At 48.1% G+C, this 19,084-nt stretch overlaps 3 protein-coding genes across 3 annotated transcripts; 2 read left to right on the forward strand and 1 right to left on the reverse strand.

Moving 5' to 3' along the window:
* Nucleotides 1-10,640, forward strand: VPS72 (vacuolar protein sorting 72 homolog). The gene is made up of 6 exons (XM_036118707.2): nt 1-210; nt 4,127-4,279; nt 4,467-4,581; nt 5,153-5,329; nt 9,603-9,747; nt 10,061-10,640. Exons 1-6 carry the CDS (start codon nt 94-96, stop codon nt 10,446-10,448), a joined length of 1,095 nt encoding a protein of 364 aa, XP_035974600.1. The 5' UTR covers nt 1-93; the 3' UTR covers nt 10,449-10,640.
* Nucleotides 10,641-10,699: 59 nt separating this feature from the next.
* Nucleotides 10,700-16,193, forward strand: TMOD4 (tropomodulin 4). The gene is made up of 9 exons (XM_036118710.2): nt 10,700-12,361; nt 12,569-12,725; nt 13,043-13,159; nt 14,126-14,215; nt 14,399-14,529; nt 14,628-14,735; nt 15,135-15,278; nt 15,535-15,679; nt 16,074-16,193. The coding sequence occupies exons 1-9, from the start codon at nt 12,239-12,241 to the stop codon at nt 16,094-16,096; spliced, it is 1,038 nt and encodes a 345-aa protein (XP_035974603.1). The 5' UTR covers nt 10,700-12,238; the 3' UTR covers nt 16,097-16,193.
* A 657-nt stretch (nt 16,194-16,850) lies between these two features.
* Nucleotides 16,851-19,008, reverse strand: SCNM1 (sodium channel modifier 1). The gene is made up of 7 exons (XM_036118712.2): nt 18,844-19,008; nt 18,534-18,604; nt 18,202-18,290; nt 18,005-18,102; nt 17,788-17,876; nt 17,163-17,357; nt 16,851-17,016 (listed from the first exon to the last, which is right to left on the reverse strand). Exons 1-7 carry the CDS (start codon nt 18,892-18,894, stop codon nt 16,917-16,919), a joined length of 693 nt encoding a protein of 230 aa, XP_035974605.1. The 5' UTR covers nt 18,895-19,008; the 3' UTR covers nt 16,851-16,916.
* Between the last annotated feature and the right edge of the window lie 76 nt (nt 19,009-19,084).

The following is a 19,084-nucleotide window of genomic DNA, read 5'->3' on the forward strand; positions in this document are numbered from 1 at the left end:
CCTGCCACCCGCAGGTAGTGGTGTCGAGCGCCGAGCTCCGATAGCCGCACTGGGTGAGGGGCCGCTGGTAGCGGCGCAGTCTCGGTAGGCGGTATGAGTTTGGCTGGGGGCCGGGCCCCCCGGAAGACCGCTGGGAATCGGCTTTCTGGGCTCCTGGAGGCAGAGGAGGAAGATGAGTTCTACCAGACGACTTATGGGGGTTTCACAGAGGCAAGAGCCGGGCCCAGGAAGAGGGAGGGGAGGAAGCTAAAAGGAGTCCTGAACGGAGAAACCTCGGACAAAGAAGGGGGCGGGGAATGGAGAGGAGCCCTGGGAGCTGATACTAGAGATCGGGTGGGAGAGTCGCCGGGGGATAAATTGGAGCCCTAGAGAGGAGAGTCCTGGATGGGGTTGAGGGGTCAGGGATGGAGGGGCTCTCCGGAGGCACCCCAGAATATGGAAGAAACCAACTGTGTACTTCTCTAGTTGCATATTTCACCGCACTTCTGACGTCTAACAACGTACGCGAGCTCGTCGTAGTCACTCGTTGGCCCACTGCCTGGTTATCCACCTGAAGTATAGAAAGGAATCTCAAAAAGAGGGGCTTAGCCTACTCTTTTTTCAGCTTTCAAATCTTAATGTAAATATCTCCTTAGTTAACCCTTCCTTAACTGCTCTAAAAAGTGGCCCATTTATTTCCTTAATAGAATATATTTCAAATTGTAATTAGATTTGGTTTGCCTGCTTGTTTATACTTTCCTATTAGGTTGTAAGCTCTGTAAGTTTAGAAATGGCTTGTCTTCTTCAACGGTATACGTCCATTCTCTGGATTGGATTGGTACTGGTACTGATTGAATCTGTCCATTTTTAAAATATCTGTTGAGAAACTAGGGCAAACCAACGACTGTTTTAAGTTCTAGGGAAGCAGAGAGTATTAAAAACACCACTTTGTTCTTCGTATTCCAGACCCCAATGGGGGAACCAGCTGAATTAATAGTTGAAATATTGTGTGATAAGGAGTAAAATAACCGGTAAGCATAGGGTGCTTTGGTAACATGTGGGAGCCAGAGTCATTGGTCAGGATTGACATCCCTGGGGGACATGATGTTTAAACTTACTACAGTATGAAAAGTAGGCCTTGGCTGGATGAATAGTAGTAGGGCTGGGAGCAGGGTAAGGAGAAAGGTTAACCCACCGAGAGGCTGGGGCAGAATGTGTAAAGGTACTGAGTCTCGGTCTGGTACATGCATGCTTACTCTCATTCTCCAAACCTTGTGGGAGAATAAAGGTTAGTAAGGCTGGAGGGAGTAGGCATAGGCCAGATCATGTTGGGCCTTGTGAACCATGTTAAAGAGTTTTGCTCTTCATCCAGAGGACTGAGAAGATTCATCAAAGTACCATGATCAAATTTGTACTTTAGAAAGCTCACTCTGTCATGAGGAGAATGGTTTGAAGGAGGTAGTGGGAGTAGAGAAACATGGGCAATACGTTTCAAGACAAATTAAGGAAATTGAATCCACAAGACTTGATGACTGGGAGTCATTACTTACACAGCCCTGACCAACTATAGTTTAAAATAGAATGTTCACATCCCTCCCCCAAAGGCCATTTTCCTATTCCTGTCATTTTACGAGTCGTTATTTAATATGTACCCTTCATGTTTCCAAAAAGGATTAAAGGAGGCTTACCATACAAACAAAAAGTAGGAACAGTAAAAATAGAGACAGATCAGAAGTAATTGTACCAGGAGCCTCTGCTAAATTGGTAATAGCAATTGATATTAAATTTAGCTGTGAACTTCCTGGCAGCCAAACCCTGAATTTCTTTTTTTTTTTTTTTTTAAGATTTTATTTATTTATTTGACAGAGCGAGAGAGCACAAGCAGGGGGAGCAGCAGAGGGAGAGGAGAAGCAGGCTCCCTGCTGAGCAGGAAGCCCGATGTGGGGCTCGATCCCAGGACCTTGGGATCATGACCTGAGCCGAAGGCAGACGCTTAACCGACTGAGCCACCCAGGCGCCCCGCCCTGAGTTTCTTTCTTCAGTAAGAAAGAGGCATATATGTTCTTTAAGAGAAAAATTCATTCAGCATTAAATCCTAGGAAGAATTTCATCCTTATATAAGATATATAAAGTAACGGGGGTTCAGTAGATGATGTAGAAACATTTTCTTATCTAGTCATGCCTATTATTGACTCCTGATAAAAGCCAAAGGAATGGTAGTAAATCCCTAACTTAGTGAAAGCATTTTGATTGGACACTAAGCTAATATGTAGTTGAACTACTCATCTCTGGTGAGATTACTTAATACCAGGTTAGAACTAGGGGATTAATGTGTTCCCAGGCTGTCTTTTACAAACATCAGTTGGGAGGAAATGATGGTCATCAGTGCAAGATTGAACTCTGGCTAGCTTGGAGTGTCAACTGTCTGTGCTATTTGCTTGCTTTGGCAGCATGTGTACCAAGATTAGCCTGTTGGTCTACATCACTGATTGAAGAGAGAGCCACATGTTTGAGGTGCCACCCTGCCCAGTTGACTCCCCTGCCCCCAACTGTTTTTCCCTTTATTTTTATGTGGCTCCATTCTAGCCCTAACCTGTAGCCCCTCAATTCTAGGCTGTACTCCATGTTCCCTACTCCACTCAGCCAACCACCTCCAGAGCTTTCTGAAACACCCCTTGTATACAGTTTTTCTATCTCCCCAAATCTTCATTGGCTCTCCATTATACAGAGTACTAGTACCCAATTATTTTTCTGTTCCAACACACCTGAGGAATGAGACCTATTTCTCAGTAAGTTTACCTCAACAATGATTATCAGTAGTGGGACAAGGAGAGGGAGAGAATTGAGAATCACTGGCCTACAAATTAAAGTCATCAGTTTATTAACCTGATATGTAAGTTTCTCTATTGACTGAATTAATATTTTCATGTCTTCTAGCCTTACAGGGCAGTTAATTAATGTTGGAAGAAGGCTGTGCCCGAGTCAAAGGGAGTAGCTAGGAAGATTTCTTTTTTTTTTTTTTTAAAGATTTTATTTATTTATTTGAGAGACAGCGAGAGAGGGAACACAAGCAGGGGGAGTGGGAGAGGGAGAAGCAGGCTTCCCGCTAAGCAGGGAGCCCGATGCGGGGCTCGATCCCAGGACTCTGGGATCATGACCTGAGCCGAAGGCAGACGCTTAACGACTGAGCCACCCAGGCGCCCCAGCTAGGAAGATTTCTTACCTAAGACAAACCTTCTGCTTTACTTAGGTCTGAATCTACATAAACAAGGTATACACACTCCTGCTTCTGTACCTTTGTTCTGGCTATTCCATCTACCCATGATACCTCTGCCCTCTTGGCTGTCTAAACATTACCAGTATTTTAAACCATGACTCAAGTCCTCTTTGGTCTTTAGAGTCTAAAGCAGGGCTCAGCAAACCCTGACCTGCTGGCCAGATCTGACCCACTACCTGTTCTGTTCTGGCCCTTCACAGTAAAAGTTTGACAACCCCTGCTCTAAAGGAATAAAGCCTAAAGTTTAGACCTTCCCAGACCACCAGTCTATGGGAAGTGTGCCTTCCTCTGAGCTCCTGTAACATTTTTTTTTTAAAGATTTATATATTTATTTACTTGAGAGAGAGAGAGCGGGGGAGGGGCAGAGGGAGAGGGAGAGAGAATCCTCAAGCAGACTCCCTGCTGAGCGTGGAGCCTGACACATGGCTCAGTCTCAGGACCCTGAGATCATGACCCTAGCTGAAATCAAGAGTTGGCCACTTAACAGACTGAGCCACCTAGGGGCCACTCCTGCAACATTTTAGTACCATTTGATACTTTATAGTTGCCTTGTATTCAGACTTCCTTTTACAGTTATGTCCTGTCCTCTGCCAGACTGTGAGACCCCTGAAGGTAGAGATCAAACCATATCCTTTTGTACCCCAACATTTAACACAACGTGTTACAGGTAAAGGGCAATCGATTAATGCTTGGAAGGGGTGGTGCTGGTGCCAAAGGCCATCAGCTTGGAAGGTTTCTTGCCTGAAGAAATTGAAGGCTGTGTTGGGAAGGAGAATGGAGCAACTCTTACATCAAGAAAGCAAAAGGATTCTGTTCCTGGAGGGGCACTGATGACTCCAGTGACAGAACCTCATCTCCCTATGTCCTCAGGAATCAGGAGATGATGAGTATCAAGGGGACCAGTCAGACACAGAGGATGAGGTGGACTCTGACTTTGACATTGACGAAGGGGATGAACCATCCAGTGATGGAGAAGCAGAAGAGCCAAGAAGGAAGCGCCGAGTAGTCACCAAAGCATATAAGGTGCTGGGGGTATCCTGGTTTTCTTGGACTTCCATAATTTCCTGTAATTTCTGTTGTGCCCTTCATGAGGTCCCAGTACTCTACCCCCCCAACCAGTCCAATTTCCTACAGTGCTAGTTTTCTTAAGATCCTCATCTTTCTCCTTATCACTTTTGTTCCCTGGTATCTGATTCCAATCTGTCCCCAGGAGCCTCTCAAGAGCTTGAGGCCTCGAAAGGTCAGCACTCCAGCTGGTAGCTCTCAGAAGGCCCGAGAAGAGAAGGCACTGCTGCCGCTAGAACTACAGGATGATGGCTCGGACAGTGAGTGGAGATGTTTGGGTCAATTGACAAAATTAGAACATAATGATAAAGCATTGTATCAGTGTTAAGTTTACTAAAGTTGATAACTATACTATGGTTATATAAGGAAAACCCTTATATATATTTTTAAAGATCTTATTTATTAGTGCACGCATGAGCGGGGGCAGGGGGGGCAGAGGCAGAGGGAGAAGCAGGCTCCCCACTCATGCGGGACTCGATCCCAGGACCCTGGGATCATGACCTGAGCCAAAGGCAGACGCTTAACGGACTAAGCCACCCAGGTGCCCGGAAAACCCTTATTCTTAGGAAATATACACTGAGGTATTTAGGGTCAAGAGCTAGGATGTGTACAACTTAACCCTCAGATCATTTGGGAAAACACATGCAATGCAAATGGGGCAAAAGGTTAATAGGTGATCTGGGTAAAGGATACATAGGTATTCTGTGGACTCTTCTTGCAACTTTTTTGTAAGTTTGAAATGATTTCCAAATTAAGTTTTAAAATTAAAAAAATAAATAAAGGAGGTGGACATGAATTCAAAGATTTCTTCCTCTCTGACTTCTTTCCCAGGTCGGAAGTCCATGCGTCAGTCTACAGCTGAGCATACAAGACAGACATTCCTTCGGGTACAAGAGAGGCAGGGCCAGTCACGGCGGCGAAAGGGGCCCCATTGTGAGCGGCCACTGACCCAGGAAGAGCTGCTCAGAGAGGCCAAGATCACAGAGGAGCTCAACTTACGTTCACTGGGTCAGTCTGTGGTTTTGAGAACAGAGGGAAGAGGGCTGAGGAGCATGAGAAAACCTCCAGTGGAGACTGGAGAACCTGAGCAGCTGGGGAGATGGAGATTCAGAACAAGGGAATCAAAGGAAGGAAATGCAGAGAGTGAGGGATGAGGAGCAAGGAACAAGGCAGTTAGGAGGGCTCTGAAGTACAAGTTATATTGAAGAGAAAGTGTATTGGTGTAAAATAAGAATTGCATAAAATTGAATTCAAATCCTAGTTCTGCTGTTCACTTTCTATAAGACTGCCAGCAAACTACTTAACCTACTTGTATTTTGCTGTTCTGGTTTACGTAGTGGGGTGATAATGCCTAAATCATGAAAATTAGAAATTCACCAGAATTAGTTCATGAGATGAACTATTTTAAAGTCAAGATTCTTTAAAATCTCTTCAGTTTATATGCTGAGTACACAATCGTGTACAATAATAGATTGTACAAAACATGCATTTTTTTAAATTTATTTTTATTTTTATTTTTGAGAGAGAGAGAGAATGCCGTGGGGTCAAGGTGGGTGGCAAAGGAAAAGGGAGAGAGAGAATCTCACAACCCTGAGATCAAGACCTGAGCCGAAATCAGGGGGTTGGACACTTAACTGACTGAGCCACCCAGGCGCCCCAGAACACACATTTCTTTATAGGGTGTTAAGAGTCTTAAATCATGAGAGGTACATGAGGGAACAGCAGATTATACAATCCCATCAAATGCTCAATGTGGGGCATACTTTCATTGGGTGAAATAACACAGAATCAACTATAGTATTTAATTTGTTTTCTTTCTCTTTACCCCACCCCCCAGTCTTTCTTTCTCTGAATCTTTCTCTTACATGAGCAAGAATGTATAGTTGAATGTTTACAGCCCAAATGTGGGGTGGAAGATTGTTTACACAGATATCTGGAACCCAAGCCATTCCACTTTTATATTTCTCAAACTTAGATAACTCCAAAAGAACACGATGATTGAGAAAAGATTTACTTCAGTTCCAACATTTTTAGGATGTATTTTCACGATTGTTTCATTATATTGACTTTAAAATTGGATATTTAATCTTTATCTGTATGATGGTAATTCAGTACTTTCAAACAGTAGCTGTCCCTCAAAACAGAAATGACTGAGAGCCATCACAAACAGTGAGGTGACCTTGATGTCACTGTAATTATAGTCCACATCCTTTGATCACATTGGTTGGTTTGGGCCACTGTAAGAAGGTAACTCCCAGGCTTCTTACATCAGTAACTGAGATAGAAGACCCTGCAGAAGCAGGCTCGGCAGGGGGAAAAATAAGTTCATTTTTGAACATGTTGAATTTGAGGAGTCTGGGAACAGGCCATGCAGTGCTGAGAGTTCAGTTCAGTATACACATCCGGGCTTAGACAAAAGATCTGGGCTGGAAACAGAAATTTGAAAGTCTGTAGAGTATAGATAGCATTGATGACGTTAGAGTGGTCAGATCAGCCAGGGAGAAAGCATGGGGAAGAGAAGACAGAGACACAAAGAGAATGTTTGAGAGAGAGTCTCTTCTGAGTGCTGCAGAGATGCCACTCGAGCAGAACAAAGAGGTCAGAGATGACCTTAAGGAGCACTTTTTGGGAACCATGCCATTTTGAAGCAGACTTAAAAAGTTTGGCTGTGAGGGGTGGAAGAAGGAATAAAAGCTATAGGGTCTGGGGTCAATGTAGAGTTTTCCTTGTTTGTTTTATTCAAAGATTGGAGGAACTCTGTCTTTGGTGAGAAGCACCCTGAGTTTAATGATAGAGAAGCAAAAAAAGGATAGTTAATAGTGTGGGTTTTTGGAGAAGTGGGAGGTGGAGGGAAGGGGTAGCTAGAGTGCAGATGAAGGAATTGGCTTAAGTTAAGGAGGGAGGGTGGGAGGATGGCTTATAGTTGGAGGTTAGTAAACTCACAGCAGGACGTTGGAGTGGTTCTCATCTGATGTCTTTTAGGCACTATCACCTGTCAGATGTTGGGCATAGGGCTGAAAGCTTGAGGAGAGTGAAGAGTGTTTGAAATAGTTGAGATAGAATATTCTGCTGATGTTGGGGGAGTCTGCTGAATTTTGAGAACATGCGTTCATGGTAGTTCCAGTCTGCCCCGTTGCATAATATTTCTCCAGGAGCACTCAGCAATCCAGGTCTGGGCCAGGGAGTTTGGATTGATGAGAGTGACTGAAATAACCTTGATTTACAAAGGAAAATGAAGACTGGAAGGGGCTGCTAGGGAGAGGGAATGTGGAGAGGTCCGTGTATGGGAGGTCTCAAGGAAGAACAGAGGTATCTAGAGGAGGGAGCAAACAGACCCAAAGGATAGGATGTTGTGGCCAGAGCCTGGGATGTGTGACTGTAGTATTTCAGAGCTGGGGCAGTTCCAGGCAATAACAAAGTATAGGCTGTAGCTGTAGCGGAATGGGATAGCTCAAGTGTCACGGACAGGAAAATTGTTAAGAGATGAGATTGGTAAAGAAACTGTGGGGATGGGATGTTGAAGGAGTTACCTGTGTACATGTTGAGATCACCAGGGTGATGTAGGATGATAGGAGTGTGGTGGAGAGGAAGAGCAGAAAGCATTGCCTAAGTCTTCAGTGAGTGACAGAGTGAGCGTGCCAGCAAGGAGAAGTGGTCTAGCCTGGGGGCATACGTCTCAAAAGGAAAATGCAGATGGGTAGAGGAGACGTGATCTAAAGCTGCAGCGTGGGCTCAACAGGACACAGGCACACCCTGCTTGGGATGTGGCAGGGGGAGCAGCCTCCACCAGAGGGCTACCGGGAGAGTGGTGGCCTGATGGGATCCCAGGCTTCCAGGAAGACAAGTTGTGGAAGGCCTGCTGAGTGAGGAACTTGGGGACATAGATAAGTTGGCTGATTATGGAGCAGGATTTCCAGAAGGTACAGGGAAGTGTTTGAAAGGAGAAGGGTTGGAAGGTTGGCTGAAGGGAAAGGAAGCAATATTACCAACCAGAATTCCAAGTACAAAAGAGGCTAAATCATTGGTGGGGTTTCCAGAGCACACTTGTCTGGTCTGACTTTATCTAGAGGATTGTACCACATTTAAGAAACAAATTTGGAGTTCATTCAGAGGAAAGGGACAGGAATATTTTGACCTATTGAGCATTAACAGATACTTGTGGAGTGCCTGTAATGTGTGGAACACTGCATGGCCCTGATAATATATAGGTAATGTGAGTCACGGTCATTGTCCTTGAGGAGGAGACATGTATATCAACCATGAACTGCTGTAGCACAGTGTCACAGGTCCAGCCAGGGGACTGTGGTGAATTAGCGGAGCGCTCAGAAGGAGAGGCAGTTATTCCACTCAGCTCATTGTTGCCACATGACAGTGCAGATGCAGGGTTGCCAGATTTCTTGTCATTTTAAGAGGAACCAGAAATCTCTTTATTTAAATATAATTTCCTTGGGGTACCCGGGTGGCTCAGTCAGTTAAGCATCCAGCTCTTGATTTCAGCTCAGGTCATGATCTCAGGGTCCTGGGATAGAGCTCCACATCAGGATCCAAGCTCAGCAGGGAGTCTGCTTGAGGATTCTCTCCCTCTCCCCATCCCTCCATGCACTCACGCGCTCTCTCCACTCCCCCAGATAAATACATCTTAAAAAAAATTTAAAAATACAATACAAAACAGATCACACAAAACACTTAAGTAGGCTGCCCAGCTTGCAACCGCTGAGAGTGTATCTCAAAGCCATGTTGTACGAGGAATGGCTCGATGGAATGGGCATTGTGATCAGCCTGGAGAGACATGGACGCTAATTTCAACTGTGTAAAGGACTGTCATGTGGAAGACAGATTAGAACTGCATCCTTTATAGCCCAAAAAGGTAAAACAGTGTCATCAGTCATTGTATTTCAGCTTAAAATAGGAAGGAACTCTGTAACGACTAAAGATGCCTGAAGACGCAGCGTGCTGCTCTTGCTGGGATCAAGTGGACAGGGCAGCTGTAGAGGAATACGGAGGGAAACAGGCTCCTTATCCAAGGGTCCCTTCTAGCGCTGAAGTCCCACTGTTCTGAGTACATGAGGAACCAGGTGGAGAGGAGAGATGGGCAGAGAGGATGTCGGCGGCAAACAGAAAACGTCAGAAGTAGAGGTGCTAGGGGGCCTCACAGGATTTGCATGAATGGCTTAGGCAGGGACTAGACAGCCAGGAAGGTCCTCAAAAGACTGTGGGACAGTGGTGGGTGTGGGCACAGGGAGAACTCACCATCCTCTCATTCCTTCCTTTGACCCTGAAGAGACATATGAGAGGCTCGAGGCTGACAAAAAGAAGCAGGTGCACAAGAAGCGGAAGTGCCCTGGGCCCATAATCACCTATCATTCGGTGACAGTGCCGCTTGTTGGGGAGCCAGGCCCGAAAGAGGAGAATGTGGATGTGGAAGGGTGAGTATGTCCTAGGAAGAAGGGGAGAGAGCCTTCTCCCTGCCCTCCTCAGCTCTCCTCACACAGCTCTCTCTAACACGTGGATGTCCTTCAGAGTCCTCTTCCCTCAGCTTTTCTTTTAGCCTCTCCCCTCTCTCTTAGGTTTTTCCATCCAGCCCAGCTTGCTTTTCCCCATCTGTCACTTAGATTCTCTCAGAAAGCTCCAATCACTCTGTCTCCTTCCTCTCTTTCCTTGCCTGTCTGATCTCATTCTTTATCTGTTGTTTTCCCTCCTCAGAGGTTTTTATGTTTTTCTCTCTCTCTCCCCCCTTAGACTGGATCCTACTCCCACAGCTTCTGCACTGACTCCCCGTGCGGGCACTGGACCCGTCGTCCCTCCAGCTCGCTGCTCCCGTACCTTCATCACTTTTAGCGATGATGCGACATTTGAGGAATGGTTTCCCCAAGGGCGGCCCCCAAAGGTCCCTGTTCGGGAGGTCTGCCCCGTGACCCATCGGCCAGCCCTGTACCGGGACCCTGTCACAGACATCCCCTATGCCACTGCTCGAGCCTTCAAGATCATCCGTGAGGCCTACAAGAAGTACATCACTGCCCACGGACTGCCGCCCACTGCCTCGGCACTGGGCCCTGGCCCACCACCTCCTGAGCCCCTCCCTGGTTCTGGGCCCCGAGCCTTGCGCCAGAAAATTGTCATCAAATAAGGAGATGTTTAGTCCTTGGAAACCTCTTTCCTGCCCTGACTTGGGGCTCTTCATCATGTTTCCCCTTCTCTCCCTGCTTCTCCCCTTTGTCAGCTCTGAGCTTTGCCCAGCCCTTTTCTATATTTCTTTCCCCCCCACAGTGCCTACTGGTTTTGTGTTTTTTAATCTAATAAAAGAGAAAGATCCCCTTTGTCTGGTATCTGATCTAGAGTTGGGAGCAAGAAGTCTTTGTGAATGTCTGAGTATATATGGGTCTTTATTTTGTTTAATAGCGTTTATTGTGAACTTCCCTTTTTAAATTCTAAGTATTCATTCCTCCAGCTGGATTATAAACACCTTTAAATTAGACATCCAAACAAAATTCTTATACTTACCTTTATATCACCTTATATTCACTGCAAGGCACCAAGTAAGTAGGAACTAGGTGATTGTCCTAGAACAGTTTCTAGGACTCAGATTTCTATGCAGGAAGGAAAGGAAGTGCCATGGCTGTTAGTGGCCACTAGAGGCTCTCAGGGCTGGGCAGGGTATGGGGGCTGTGTATATGTGATCTCCCACTACCCCCCACCTGGCCAGAGCTAAAATAATAAAATGCTGAGCTCACTGTTCCCCCACCCTCTTCCCCGGCACCGGGCTCCTCCTGCTGCTGAGACAGTGCTCCAGTAGCACTGACAGACCAACCGACAGAAGGGGAGGTGAGAAGGGTGGTGGCCACCAGGACTGGTAGGTGGGGAAGGCAGGGGGCTTATGGGTCAGAGCCTGGTGGGAGATGGGAGGAGAGGGGTGGCTCCTATTGGGAATGATACGGAGTGTGTCTCTGTCCCTCGGCGTGTTTCTGCCACCGTCCGTCCTATCTCTTAACTGTAGTTTACATTGTCAATGCAAGTATCTCACACACTTTCTGGATCTTTCATATTTGGCATGGTGTGTATGTGTAGCTTGTGTGTATTTTCCATAATGTAAAAGACTGTGCAAGTTTAATCTTACCACTGTTTTTAGAGAAACTTTATCGCATTTAGAAGGCATTTCCCACCCAGTCCGGTGTCACCTTCCCGTCCAAAGCCAGGGACAATTGTGGGGACTCAGTCCCTTCTGAAAATTGGTAAATTTTCTGAGGACTGAGTCCCTTCTGAAACCGTCCCACCCTTCCCCCAACCTGGAAATGCCCCAGCTCCTCTGAGCCTTTGCTTTCCCTTGGGATTTAGAGTTTTAGCAAACATAAAAAGTGAAATCTTGATTCCCCCACAATAAAAGAAGAAACGAGGGTAGGGTAAGAGAACTCTTTTCCCCCAACCCCCTTGCTCTCTTAAACCAGTTTAGGAAAAAGGCTGAATGATGGGGAAAAGAGGAGGAATTTCCCTGAAGTTCTCTGCCCCCCTTCCTTTCAATAGGAACCAGGCATGGGGCCAGCTGTGTTGGCAGGGGCCCTGGAAGCTGTGCTTGGGCAAGAGGCACCAACAGGCGAGGTTATAGGGGAGGGTGCTGCCAGGATTTCTGTCATACAATGGGCAGACAAATCCAGCTTGGATGCCTGGGATCCCCATCCAGAGTGGTTGAAGCTGGGGAAGCAGGAAGAAGGAAGCTCTGATTCTAACTAAACAACCTAACCTTCCCCCATCTTCCCATGCCCAACTAGATTTCTAACCTCCAAGGCGTCTGGTTCATTGTTCTACCTCCTGGCTGGTCTATGTCCTGCTGCATCTGTGTACATCTTTCCATTATCCAATCACTTTCCCCATGTCCCCCAGGCTCCGTGAGTGCCACACAGTGGGGAGGGGGTGGGGGCCATCATGTCATCGTATCAGAAGGAACTGGAGAAATACAGAGACATAGATGAAGATGAGATCCTAAGGACCCTGAGCCCCGAGGAGCTAGAGCAGCTGGACTGCGAGCTACAGGAGATGGACCCCGAGGTAGGGGCCCTAGCACAGGGAGCCAGGGGCAGTCCCCAGGCATTTGGGAAGGGTGAGGGGCCCTGGGTGGCTAAGATCGGGGCTGCCTACAGGGCTTGGAGTCCCAAGGGGGCCAGGGAAAGGGTGTCTGTAGATGTTTTAGGGAGCCCTGGGGGTGCCCCAGATCGGAGAAGAGGTCCGACTTCCTCCCCAAAACTCATCCCTCAGAACATGCTCCTGCCAGCTGGACTAAGACAACGTGACCAGACAAAGAAGAGTCCAACGGGGCCGCTGGACCGGGATGCCCTTTTGCAGTACCTAGAGCAGCAGGCACTAGAGGTCAAAGAGCGTGATGACCTGGTGCCCTTCACAGGCGAGAAGAAAGGTATGGAGACCCTAACAACCATGCCTACCAAAACCCAAATGGTTGTCTCTCAAGCGTACCCCCTCCAGCTTCCCTCTCCCCTTCCAGCTCCTAGCTGCCCAGGGACTCGGCCACCCTGAAACCTACATACCATCTTTCACTCTTCAACTTTTAGAAGAGATCAGGGGACCCAGGAATCCTGAGCTGGTAGAGGACTCAGGCTTTACAGTGGCCCCTAATGACCCAGACCTCCACCTCCTGGAGAAGGAAAGGAAGCTGGAGACCAGGATCTTAAGAGGAAAGACCTCTACCTCAACCACCCTTCATCTCCCCATCAGGGAAACCCTATATTCAGCCCAAGAGAGAAATTCCTGTACAGGAGCAGATCACTCTGGAGCCTGAACTGGAAGAGGCACTGGCTAATGCCACAGATGCTGAAATGTGTGACATTGCAGGTGGGCAGCTGTGGGACGCTGAGGAGGGTGGGGACACCAGGGCCAGGGGTTCCTACCCAGGGCCTGGGACTAGTGAGGAAGGCCCTGAACAGGACATGGATGTTAGAGAAAGCCTCAGGACATGGATGTTAGAGAAAGCCTCAGGCCATGGTTTTTAACTTTTGTTTGTTTATATATTCACTCATTCATTTTTTTTAATTTTATTTTTATTTATTTGAGAGAGAGAGAGAGCACAAGATGGGGGAGCGGGAGAGGGAGAAGCAGACTCCCTGCTGAGCAGGGAGCCCGATGCGGGACTCGATCCCGGGACTCCAGGATCATGACCTGAGCCGAAGGCAGTTGCTTAACCAACTGAACCACCCAGGCGCCCCACTCATTCATTTTTTAATTTAGTAAGTTCACATCTCAAAGGCAATTTTATAGGAATTTTAAAGCAAATAAAAGTGGAACTATCCTGGGGCACATGGGTGGCTCAGTCGTTAAGCGTCTGCCTTCGGCTCAGGTCATGATCCCAGGGTCCTGGGATGGAGCCCCACATCAGGCTCCCTGCTCAGCGGGAAGCCTGCTTCTCCCTCTCCCACTCCCCCTGCTTGTGTTCCCTCTCTCGCTGTGTCTCTCTCTAGCAAATAAAATCTTAAAAAAAAAAAAAGTGGAACTATCCTGGCTGAAAACAGGAGGAAGTCTGACAGACTCCCTCGTGCTTTTTTTTTTTTTCCTGAATGTGGAACACTGTTGTTTTTCCCTCCCTCACCCTCTGGGGGTTCCTTAGGGACCTTCCCTTAGCCCTGCCTCAAAGTTTTAAAAGCCACCACCTTAAGCAGTTCATGTAAGGGAACTCTAGGACCTAGGGAGAGTGGGAACCTCACTGGAAGAGTGGAGGAGGTCAGGCTTTAAAACTACAACCGATTCAGAATGAGGAGGGAGGACTGGGAAGAAACCTGTCCCCCCTCTACTTGCTCTCTCCAGCAATTCTGGGCATGTACACGCTGATGAGCAACAAGCAATACTATGACGCCATCTGCAGTGGAGAGATCTGCAACACGGAAGGCATTAGCAGTGAGTGTGTCTGGGGGCATGACACCCAGGGCTTTGGCAGGTGGTCCCAAGGTCTGAGGAAAGGTAGCAAAGGGTGAAACAAGGGGATCACGGAGAGAATGTGGTACATGAATAATAAGAGAACCAATGGGGAGGAGATTGTGGAGGACATGTTGGGGTTTCCTTCTGGCCCTCACCCACCAGGTGTGGTGCAACCTGACAAGTATAAGCCAGTGCCAGATGAGCCCCCAAATCCCACAAACATCGAGGAGATCCTCAAGAGTGTTCAAAACAACGACAAGGAGCTGGAGGAGGTGAACCTCAATAACATACAGGTATCTGACCTCCCCATTCTTCAAATAATAAATTCCCATTTAACTATGTGAGTCCCAGATATGTGAGTCCCTTAGCCCGCCGTTTCTTCCCCTGACAGGACATCCCGATACCCATGCTAACGGAGTTATGTGAGGCAATGAAGACAAATACCTATGTCCGGAGCTTCAGTCTGGTGGCCACAAGGAGTGGTGACCCCATTGCCAATGTAAGGCAACTTGAAATCCCTAGCCCCCTCCCCATACCTTGACACGCACCCCTGCCAGGGCTGTCATAAGGGGCTGTGCTGGGGGTGCTATTCCCATCATGTTCTCTTAGCGTAGCCTGATGGGAGACTCTACCTTCAGTCCTATGGCTCAACGCTCTGAGATCCTCAGATCACCTTCTCAGAGAGCCACAGCCCTCTCTTCCACCCACCAACTCCACTGCACACTTACCCTCTGTGCTTCCTCTACTACCTGCGCTCCCTTCTGTCTCCCTCTAGCCCCACCGACAGCTCCTCAAGGACTCTTCTCAAAGACCTGTGTTCCCTCTTGCTCCTGTTCTCTCTCTCCTCAGTCATTTGTGAAACCATCCCCTAATCCTAACCCAAGTCCCTACTACCCAGGCGGTGGCGGACATGTTGCGTGAGAATCGTAGCCTCCAGAGCCTGAACATTGAATCCAACTTCATCAGCAGCACAGGGCTCATGGCTGTGCTGAAGGCAGTTCGGGAAAATGCCACACTCACTGAGCTCCGTGTAGACAACCAGGTCAGCATTTCCTTCCCCTGGTCTTTGCATTCAGCTAATATTCACTGAGTCTCTTCCCTCGGGCAGCCACTGGGTCAGGATCTCATCTAATCTTATCTGAATTCTCTTCATTGTCTCTATGAAGGGAGCCAAGTCAGCAACTCTCATCACCCACTGTCACGAAACAAGCTTCTTTGACTCCCCAAAGGGTTGGTGGTGTGGGACCATGAACAACGCAGAGAGGGTAGCTGACAAGTCTCATCTCTCCCTCCCCCAGCGCCAGTGGCCTGGCGACGCAGTGGAGATGGAGATGGCCACCGTGCTCGAACAGTGTCCCTCCATTGTCCGCTTTGGCTACCACTTTACACAGCAGGGGCCACGAGCTCGGGCCGCCCAGGCCATGACCCGGAACAATGAACTACGTGAGTAAATGCAGACATGTTGTGTGGGGGAAAGGGCAAGGAGGGAGTGGATCCTCCTGAAAGCTGACTTGGTGACTAAGAGCCTGGGGTGCTGCCAAAACAAGAGTCACATGAGAAGTACATAAGTGACCAGAAAGTAGATAGAAAAGTCCCCTGCCCCAAATTTATACCTGTAGGAAGGTGGAAAAGAATCTAGACATACCTGTTTGTGGCCATGGTATTTTTACTTGCCATGTCATTTATTTTGCTTTCTTAATGGGGGGTGGGCATGCTTGCTGGCCTAAGACATTACCTCTTTATGAGTCTGGCCAAGGAACTGGAAAGGGGAAGAAGGGCACCTTTGCAGTAAGCAGGAGATGGAACAAAGATTTGTGTTTACTCTTTCCCGTTACAGGTCGCCAGCAAAAAAAGAGATAACACTACCTTTTCCCTTTACCAACTAGAGCTGGGAGCCCTGAATACCTAAATCCTCATCTCTCCCCCTTCCTGTAAATAAAGGCCCTTCTGTCCACTCTGCCTGTCTCCTTCCTTGGGCTTTGGGGTGGGAATCTTGGCGCTAACCCCCAAAGGTTACTGCCAATTCATCAGGGGATTATTTATACTCTGGGGATCAGCAGGCAGGGAGGTTCAAGTTACTAGGCGGAGGTGGGGGAGCTCCCTCCCTTGGTGTTCCCCATGGCCCTGCCAATGCTGTTAGTCCCTTCTGCTCTCATAGGGACCTACCCCAGCCCTCTTTCCAGATGTGGCCAGGCCCCCTGGTGCCTACCCACAACCCTCATGTGATCTGAAGGAGGAAAGGACTTTGAGTGGAGGTGGGGAAGAAGGCAGACAACATGAAGGGCAAAGACCTCCTTCTGACAGACTTATTAATAGGGCATTGGGCTGTGTGCAGCTGACGCTTGGCATGACTTTGGTAGAAGGTGGGGGAGGGGTTAGAAGTATGGGGAGCCATGTACATTGCAGGGAAGAGTTAGCCAGGCTAAGAATGCAGATGTGAAATCCTGAGATGGGGGGTGCCTGGGTGGCTCAGTCAGTTAAGCATCTGACTCTTGATCTCAAGTCTTGATCTCAGGGTCGTGAGTTTAAGCCCCACCTCGGGCTCCACGCTGGGTGTTCAGCCTCCTTAAAAAAATCCACCAGTGAAATCCTGAAATGGGACACGGAAGCCGACTCGAGGAAAGTTAGGCTCCCAGAGCCCACTGAAATTTATTTGTGAACTAAGTGGGGAAAGAGGGTGTCAGTCTAAGGGGAGATCAGGGGGTTCTTCTTCATCAGAGTCAAACTCAACATTCTCATCTTTTACCCAGCGACCTTGTCCATCTGGGATCCATCCAGAGCTAGAAATATCAGAGAAAATAGAATAGGTCAGGAAAAGAGGTTTAAGAAGTTAGTGGGGATAAGAAAAAAACAACTGAGAAGGATTGAAATAAGGAGAGTCAGAGAGAAAAGAGAAAACTTGAGGAAAGTGATTCTGCATACTCACCTTCGAAGGGTAAGGTAATGATCCAGGGCTCGTCTTCTTGTGGGGCTCATGGGTGCAGGGGACGAGACAGTTGCTGGCTCTTTGGCCTGTGGGCCAACCCCAGGCATGGGTTCCCTAGTGATCTTCCCACTCCCAGGCTCAACCTCTGGGGGTGGCAAAGGGGAATGGGAGACAGAGGGACGAGGGGTTTCTGGTCTGGGTAGAGAAGAATCAATGTCTATAAAAGTGATAAAGGAAAAGGGCCAATTCTCCTATGACTCCCAACCCCTTACAGCAGTGCTTCCTAAACTGTGTTCCTCAAGATATTAATAAATGCCCTGCATAAGAAAGAATTTTGGAATCAATGAATTTTTAAAAGTCTAGGTTAAAATTTTTGAGGTTTTTTTAATCTTAAGACTTTGTAGAGCCCTTCAAATATACTAATATTACTATTCTTCAAGTAGGATTACAAAGTGCAATTTCTGAAACAAACAAACAAAAAAAGGCAAAATCCTCTTTTTCCTGAAATAGCAGTTAACATCTCTGGAATACTCGTATTCCTGAGAATACAATTTGGAATACCATCATTTTAGAGCCATTTATCTCCTCTGTCCCTCCCTACCTCTGGCTTTCCAACCCCACAGACCTGTACTTCCGGCGGCAGCAACTGTTATAGTAAGGAGCTCTGTGCAGAGCACTTTGGGTGGTAAGTCGAGTCTGGGTTAACAGAGGAGCCTGGTATGGAGATGGGAAACAGAGTCAGAGTCTTCAGAGCTAGAAAGAAGTCAAAGCCCTTCAAGCCTAAGGTGTGCAGCAGGCCCACCTGAAACACACCCCCCCACCCCCCCCACCCCCGCCACTACCTCAGCCTTGGTCTCTGACGGCCTCAATTCATTCTGCTGTCTTGGACTCTGGTCCATTCCCTTTCCTGGCTGCTTCTTGCCATAGAAAAGCTGCAGGCCTGAGGATTGAGGGGAAGAGAATTAAAAACAGAACAGCAGAGTATCTGCAGACATTTGGAGAGTTTATTCTCTAACCCCCTGTCTTCCCTCAAACTTACTGGACAGATGTTTCTTGCCTGCACGGTGGGCAGTCAGCATGGCCAGGGTGTCCAGTACAGGTCGGTGGGGACAGATGGCACAAGCAAAGCTGGAGATGAGGAGAGAAGATATTTGGTCCCGAGTGAGTGGGGTCTGGGCTGTTGGTCCCACCTTGACCTAGCAATCCTTTCCAAAGCCAAACTCTGAGGTCTCCCAATCTCCACCACCCACATCCCTGTCCCTCACTCCTCACCAAAGAATCCTAGATACTCCCGCTCTCCCCGCTTGATAACAAAATTTTATTAAGCTTCCAACCGCAGAACCCTCAGGCTTGATCACCCCTCGCGCTCACCGTCCATCCCGTAGCATCAGCGCCTCATCCTCTGGGATGTAACTGGCCAGCAGGTCCCCGACTCTTCGTTTCTACAGGGGGTAACAGGACGGCATCGGCCGGAGGGAGGGACGGAAGGGAAACGACAGGGACGAGGATTGAAAGGGAATAAGGACCATGAGAACAGAAATCAGAGCGAAAAAGGGGTCACTACCCAGCTCTAGCCGCTCCCTCCCGCGTCCTCCCCCCAACCGCAGCTGTTGCCACAGCAACAAAACAGCTCCTTCACAGGGCAGTGAAACTGCTCCCAACGCTCTCCTCTTGCGCTTACTTTAAGCACGTTGAGTTGACTCCAATCATCCCCTTCCCTCTTGAAAGACATTACGATTGAGTCCCAGAAGCGAGCAATTCTCCTGAGCCGCCTCCGCCACTCCTTCCAGGCCACCGTAGCAAGAATGGGACGTCTCCTATTTCCTTCGGGTTTCTTTCCGGTTGGCCTCCTTATTGCCCTGGAAGCGCTTCCCTGTATGCGCAGCGCTATCCGAAAGCCCGCCCACAGCCTGCCGAGGGGA

The sequence above is a fragment of the Halichoerus grypus genome, chromosome 5, assembly GCF_964656455.1.
Source record: "Halichoerus grypus chromosome 5, mHalGry1.hap1.1, whole genome shotgun sequence".
NCBI lineage: Eukaryota > Metazoa > Chordata > Mammalia > Carnivora > Phocidae > Halichoerus > Halichoerus grypus.

Bases quoted from the DNA above. Each gene is read 5' to 3' on its own strand.
- VPS72 (XM_036118707.2), top strand. From the start codon at position 94: ATGAGTTTGGCTGGGGGCCGGGCCCCCCGGAAGACCGCTGGGAATCGG. The intron at 4,582-5,152 runs GTGAGTGGAGAT...CTTCTTTCCCAG, and splicing joins ACAGGATGATGGCTCGGACA to GTCGGAAGTCCATGCGTCAG. The intron at 9,748-10,060 runs GTGAGTATGTCC...CTCCCCCCTTAG, and splicing joins GAGAATGTGGATGTGGAAGG to ACTGGATCCTACTCCCACAG.
- TMOD4 (XM_036118710.2), top strand. From the start codon at position 12,239: ATGTCATCGTATCAGAAGGAACTGGAGAAATACAGAGACATAGATGAA. The intron at 12,726-13,042 runs GTATGGAGACCC...TCTCCCCATCAG, and splicing joins CTTCACAGGCGAGAAGAAAG to GGAAACCCTATATTCAGCCC. The intron at 15,680-16,073 runs GTGAGTAAATGC...TTCCCGTTACAG, and splicing joins GACCCGGAACAATGAACTAC to GTCGCCAGCAAAAAAAGAGA.
- SCNM1 (XM_036118712.2), bottom strand. From the start codon at position 18,894: ATGTCTTTCAAGAGGGAAGGGGATGATTGGAGTCAACTCAACGTGCTT. The intron at 18,103-18,201 runs GTAAGTTTGAGG...CTCAATCCTCAG, and splicing joins AGGCAAGAAACATCTGTCCA to GCCTGCAGCTTTTCTATGGC. The intron at 17,017-17,162 runs GTGAGTATGCAG...TGATATTTCTAG, and splicing joins CATTACCTTACCCTTCGAAG to CTCTGGATGGATCCCAGATG.